The following is a 6,490-nucleotide window of genomic DNA, read 5'->3' on the forward strand; positions in this document are numbered from 1 at the left end:
TTCGTCATGTTGCCTTCAAGTACTACCATAAAAGCCTACACCTATTCTTCCTTGCCAGTAAATGGCTTTGCATCACTCAACGAGACTTGAATAACCTGCAATTATTGATGCAACAAATCCATAATTTCTTCCATCATTCGTTGCTAGATCTCCTGGAATACTTCCATCTTCCTTTGATTCTCCTTCTGATCTTAAGATAGCTCACAGATTGACTTCTTTGTGGACATCTTTGTCGAGTCCAAAGTCTTGCTTGCTCCTTCCTCTTTGTTGCTGTCACAGGTGTCAAACTCCTAAGACATTGATCAAGTCTGTACCGTTGTCCTCAATTGAAATCTTATGTGTCCAATTGGGCGTGCCAAAAAGATATATTGGAATAATATTAGAAAACTTTCCAATAATTTATTGTCTCCTAAATGTGTGGGTGTACCACTTCAAACCTGTAATAGTTTAAAAAAAAAATGTGCGCTAATTAAATCAAACTACTCAGACAATTATATTGATTATTGGAGAATAAAATAATTTATAAAGTCTGATTACTTTAATGATTAAAGAACTTTTAAAAATAAAATTTCAACTAAGAACAATAAACTAAAGAAAATATATTCTAATGAAAATAAACTAATTAATCTATATTCTTGTAATTGTATGTAGAGATGTGTAAATCCCTCCCACGCCAATGAAGTTCCTATTTATATATGTAGAGAACTTTAAGTTACTTTATGATGTGAGACTTTATGCAAAACTCCAACTTCAAAATTTTAATTTATATATATGACAATTATATGACTATTTAATCTCCAATCAATATAAGATCAATGTCAATTAATTAATCTCTCAAAAATAATATTCCAATAAAATAGAAATGCTAATTTGAAAAATTAATATTATTACATAAACAGGAATGTATGAGAGTAAAATTAAAGGAGCATATATTCAATTTTGACAATTTAATAAAAAAAATATATTAAAAAAAGAAAAACAAAAACAAAACATTTGGGTCCGTGCCTTGGGGTTTCCAGTTCTAATGAATTTTTCTCTTAATCGAAACATATATATAGATATATATATATATATATATATAATATTGAAAAAAAAAAATTATGTATGATAAGTCCGGGATAAAGTGGGGGTACATATTCAATTTAATTCTTTCGCTTCGTGCACATTAGTGCGTTTCACATCGATAGGGTGCATCATTATTAATTTATTATATCCTATACTGAAAATTCAAGGACTCTCTTACCTCTAAAACGAAGAAAATTATATTTTGCAGTACCTTGAATTCCTCAATCCTAGTTAAGATCGAAAAACGTCAACCCTTTCTCGAAAGAAAAGGGCCGTAATCAATGGGTAAAGAAAAGGGCCGTGATCAATGGGTTTTTTTTATAATTAATTTAATCATTAGCTATTGATTTATTTATTTATTTTCAACGGGTTAAGATTTGTGTCAATTATATGCCTAATTAAATGGAATTTTTTTTTATCATTTACAAATAATAAGTCTACATATTTAAAATATTTTTATTTTAATTTTGGTATTTTAAATTCCAAATTTAATAAACATAGATATAAATAGTTTATCAACTAATTCCATCCCATTTAACAATTAAATGAAATATTAACCATTATAACATTAAATTTTCCTTTATTAACTATTGTATTACATGAGAAATTAAAATTTAAAATGTAATTAATGATAAATATAAATTTAATATCATATTAAAATTTTATTTGGAAAAATGATTATAAAAACTTTGTAAATCATAAATAATTTTTTAAAATATCAACCCTTGAAGGATCTGAGGACTAATAAAGAAAGTCCAAATGGCAAAACCATCACCTAATATGATTATAATTGTGTAAATATATATGCAATAATTCTCTAGTTAGATATTGTCTGGTTTTAATAAAGAATAATTATGTAATAAGTGTTAAAAGTTGCTATATCTCTTTTAAAATTTTATATTTAAATTCAAATATTAATTATCATTATTGGTTAAACTTTTATCACATAAGCAATATTTATTTAACTAAAACCTATAATAGGCATATGCACACAACTTTCCAACGTTGAAAGACTATCAATTATATGTAATCCATGTAAAATATATATATATATATATATATATATATATTCTTTCATAGTGAAAAGTTACTGGGTGGGCATATGCATGCAACTATAGTAAATTTGTGTATATAAATAAATATTTAATTTGCTGGGTTCCTCAATTTAAGTGGAAGAAATTCTATCAAGATCCTGCGTTCAAGCGCGCACGTTCATATTATTATTCACTTATTTAGAGTGCACTATTGGGTAGAAATTCTGAAGATAAAATATATTAACTGCAATTTATATTTATTATATAATCTGAAAATCTATAACTTAATTGAAAAAGGTCTTCTATGTAAAAAGAAAAGAAAATTCGTACATATTAGTTACACTTGACAATGAAATAAAGTTAACCACTAATTGATGCGTTTGGAAAATATATTTGCATATATTATAATATATATTAGAGGGTTTATTTATTTATTTTTCTTTTTGGCAATAACGTAGAGGAGAAGATTTAAACTGGAGAAACTCTTACTATGTAACTTTTATTAATTTGAGAGACAATTTTGATAACATCCAAACTTTAAATATATTACACTAAGATCCTGTTTGATAAATAGTAAAGTTAATAGCAATCTAATTTTATTAGAAAAATAATATTTTTCCTATGTTTGTATAGTTATTTAGACATGGAAAAGTGCCTAGAAAATTAATTTTTTTGATTTAGAAAAAGTTTGTGGTATTGTTGTTCCCATCTAAGGATGTATCATTTTTAGATTTCCTAGGAAATTAGATATAAAATTTTCTAAAAGTACAAATTTGTCGTTAATTTATTACATAAAACTTAGTTTAATTAAATCAAACTTTAATTACAGGAAAAAAAAACCATTTCAGGGAAGCAATTCCCTTAAAAGTTAGACACTTTATAAACACGAAATATTATATTTTATTAGGAACATATGTTGTTCATGTATGGATATTTCAATCATTAAAGGTAACACCTCAATTAATAAATTAAATCTAAAACCTAGTTGGATAAATAGTAACCCTTAACACTTTTTATCTCAATACATCTTCAACATTTACAAAGGAATGTTGCAATTTATTATCATTAGTGACTATCATCAGCTTGTATGGTAAATTTTAATTATAAACTTTTATTTTATAATTTTTATATTAAAACCCTAAATTTGATGATCATTTACCAATAATAACAAACAACATTTTCCTCTATAAAATGACTACTATATTCCAACAATCAAAATCCTATATATATATATATATATATATATATTTATATAGGGAAGTAGCAACCCATGTCTATGTGGCAATCCATCTCATCCCACTAATGATGCAAATATTTTCATTTTTTTTTTTTTTATAAATAAAGCCTAAACAGAGAATTAAGTATAACAACCCAACAACTTGTTAGTAATTATTATTAATGGTTGATTGAATCTTTCTAAAATTGATAAAATTTTGTTTCCTAGATGGCAACTAACATGATGAGCATCTCTCCATAACTTGCTCATGAAGTTTACTATATTAAATTGTATACATACATATACAAAACCAATCTTGTGAGAACTATCTCTCAATTTATGGTAGAAGACATATCTGGACTATAAAAATGGGATCTACATTGATTAATCAGTTTTATATGTTAATCCTCTACAAAATTAATTTTAATACTAAAACCTGGTATATGAAAGTGAATCATTGAGGATAAGTATTTAAATTTATATGGGATCATATAAAATCTTATTTTAGTATACGCATTAACATATTTCCTAGGATAAATTGAAAGATAGTCCCTGGAGAACATATATATATATATATATATAACACAGTGAGACTCAAATAAAATCTATCTTAATTTATTAAACTACGATTTATTGATAACTTTGAATTATCATTCAAAATTGCTCAATAAATAGAATTCAATAGTTATCAAGGATAAACTTTAATTTAATAAAATAAAATGAAACTTATCTTAGATTTTATTGTGTATATATATATATAAATGTCTGTTGGTAAATTTTTTTTTTTAATCAAAATTAAACTCATTACAACTGGTAAAGAGGACTTCGCTTGAACTCTAGATCTGAGGTGCATTTTGGGTGGTTTTTACAACTGAGCCAATCTTAAGAATAGAGTGTGGTAAGACTTTAATAGACCCTTAAGATTAAGGACCCTTGAAGAAACAATAATCGGTGAAATTAACAAGCCAGCTTGCATTTTGAAACAGTCAAGAAAATTATTAAATTCAATAAACTTATAAAACTATGCCGTTGTCTTACCTACTTAATCGTTGACAAGCCTAGGTAGCTGGCTGCCTCTTGCAAGTCAAACTCAAGTTTTGGACGGCTTAATTGTATAGTTTTCTCTTGCGTAGTATGTATGTATATATATATATATATATATTTATATGTGTATATATATATATATATATATAAGAATTGATCATGAATTTCCCCATGCCAGAACAGAGACTACCATTTGTGAAACTCTGTGATAGATGAGTAGTGCATAGTACTGTTTTGTCTTGCCAATTATTTTTTGCCTCTCTCTTATCCTTTGAGCTGTTAACTAACCAAAATGGATCCTACTGGTTCTGATACTAAGTTGGTTGCTCATGCAAATGGTTCTCAGCCACCACCGGGGCAATGGACCACTGGCCTATTCGCATGTTATGAAGATCCTTCCAGTTGTAAGTCCATGTATATAAAGCAGTAGATAGACGTAGTTCTACAGTTAATGTTTGACGCAATGGTGATTTATGCATATATATATATATATATATACAGAAATTTTATGGTGAGGACGGTCCATATAAGGACCACATTATTAGTGATGATTTTTTATAGTATTAACTACGATTTTTTAGAAAATCGTCACCAAAACTATGAAAAACCATCACCAATACTGTGGTACACATGAAAACCGTCCGCACCATAGATGAACTGTATATATATATATATATATATATAAACAATTTATATTTTTCTCTTCCATTATTATTATTATTATTACTACTTTTCTGTAGGCAAAATGAAGACTTAGGAACATGCTATACATGATTAATAATACAAGAAAAACCAGAAATGTGTTTATTAATTTATATTTAAATTATATAAATTTTTCAACCAACAAAATAAAAACACATTATCTTGCTATATCATTTTAGTAAATATCTCAGTAGATTTATTAGTACTCCTAACATTACTCTATACATAATTAGGTTAATTTTCTTTTCTCTGCTTATATATCGACCATAAAATACTCATATATATACAATATAATTTTTTATATTTTCATGTATGTTTTTGGGTGATCATGGAATTAAGGCTTCATGACCTGGTTAGTTCCCTTTGTAACCTTCGGCCAGAGGGCAGAGATCTTGGACAGAGGGAATATGAGTAAGTACTTAACTAGTCCTAAACTTAAATGGAATTGAAATTTTCTCAATTATATACATATAAATACACATATATATATATATATATATATATATATATATTTTTACACACATTAGTACATATAAAATAAGTATATATGGATATTGCAGGCTGTTGTGTAGCGGGGACCAAGTATTTTTGCAGTTGTTGCTGTGCTTACTCGTTATCGAAGCATTACAGAACCAAATTGAGAGCCGTTTATTCATTGCCTGAAGAACCATGCTCCGATTGTTGTGTCCATTTTTGGTGTCTTGGTTTTGCTAATTGCCAGGAGTACAGAGAGCTCAAGAACCGTGGAATTGATCCCTCTGCAGGTATATATAAACACACACAAATGCTGTTGCATACGGTTTCGGTTTAAAGAGTCCCCAATATATATATATATATAGTCCCATTCTCCTGGACGATGGAGCTTAGCATATATATTGTGCGACCACATCCTGCAACATGCTACCGGACGCTGTATCGTCCAACATTATCATGAGCTTTGTCATCCAATAGAATATTTCATATATATACCAAATTTGGGACTATTGTATAAAGAAACACTAGTTTTGCCACACCCAATTAATTGTCCGGTAGAGATAGTCATCAGTTTAACTTATACTGTACATATATTTTCTTGAATTATTAGGTTGGAAAGCCAATGCTGAGAAAATGAAGCAGAGTGGAGCTTCTGCACCTCCACATATTGCTCCGGGCATGCGTCGTTAGGGACGTTAGGGATAAAGAGAGTAGTTCTGATTCATTATCATCATGCATATGTCTAGCTGCTTTTATCTGTTCTTCGTTCTTTCAGTTTCCCTTTTTTTTTTTTTCCCCTCCTTTTGTGGTTTTCTCGTCGGCCAAACACAATCATTAAGTGTTTAATTAATTGTTGTTTCTTGCTTTTTAATTTGTCTCTCTTTCCTTTTTAAATATTGTTTTGTAACTTGGTTTATGGTTTGTTTGTCTCTGAACAAGTGGCATGAATTTTAGT

At 27.9% G+C, this 6,490-nt stretch overlaps 1 protein-coding gene across 1 annotated transcript; it reads left to right on the forward strand.

Annotated features, from left to right (window-relative positions):
- Positions 1-4,651: 4,651 nt before the first annotated feature.
- Positions 4,652-6,225, forward strand: LOC107418864 (cell number regulator 2). Its single transcript, XM_048474725.2, has 4 exons — positions 4,652-4,763; positions 5,401-5,472; positions 5,622-5,825; positions 6,146-6,225. Exons 1-4 carry the CDS (start codon positions 4,652-4,654, stop codon positions 6,223-6,225), a joined length of 468 nt encoding a protein of 155 aa, XP_048330682.2.
- Positions 6,226-6,490: the final 265 nt, after the last annotated feature.

The sequence above is a fragment of the Ziziphus jujuba genome, chromosome 2 (genome assembly GCF_031755915.1).
Source record: "Ziziphus jujuba cultivar Dongzao chromosome 2, ASM3175591v1".
Classification (NCBI taxonomy): domain Eukaryota; kingdom Viridiplantae; phylum Streptophyta; class Magnoliopsida; order Rosales; family Rhamnaceae; genus Ziziphus; species Ziziphus jujuba.

Bases quoted from the DNA above. Each gene is read 5' to 3' on its own strand.
- LOC107418864 (XM_048474725.2), top strand. From the start codon at position 4,652: ATGGATCCTACTGGTTCTGATACTAAGTTGGTTGCTCATGCAAATGGT. The intron at 4,764-5,400 runs GTAAGTCCATGT...CATGGAATTAAG, and splicing joins TTATGAAGATCCTTCCAGTT to GCTTCATGACCTGGTTAGTT. The intron at 5,826-6,145 runs GTATATATAAAC...TTGAATTATTAG, and splicing joins TGGAATTGATCCCTCTGCAG to GTTGGAAAGCCAATGCTGAG.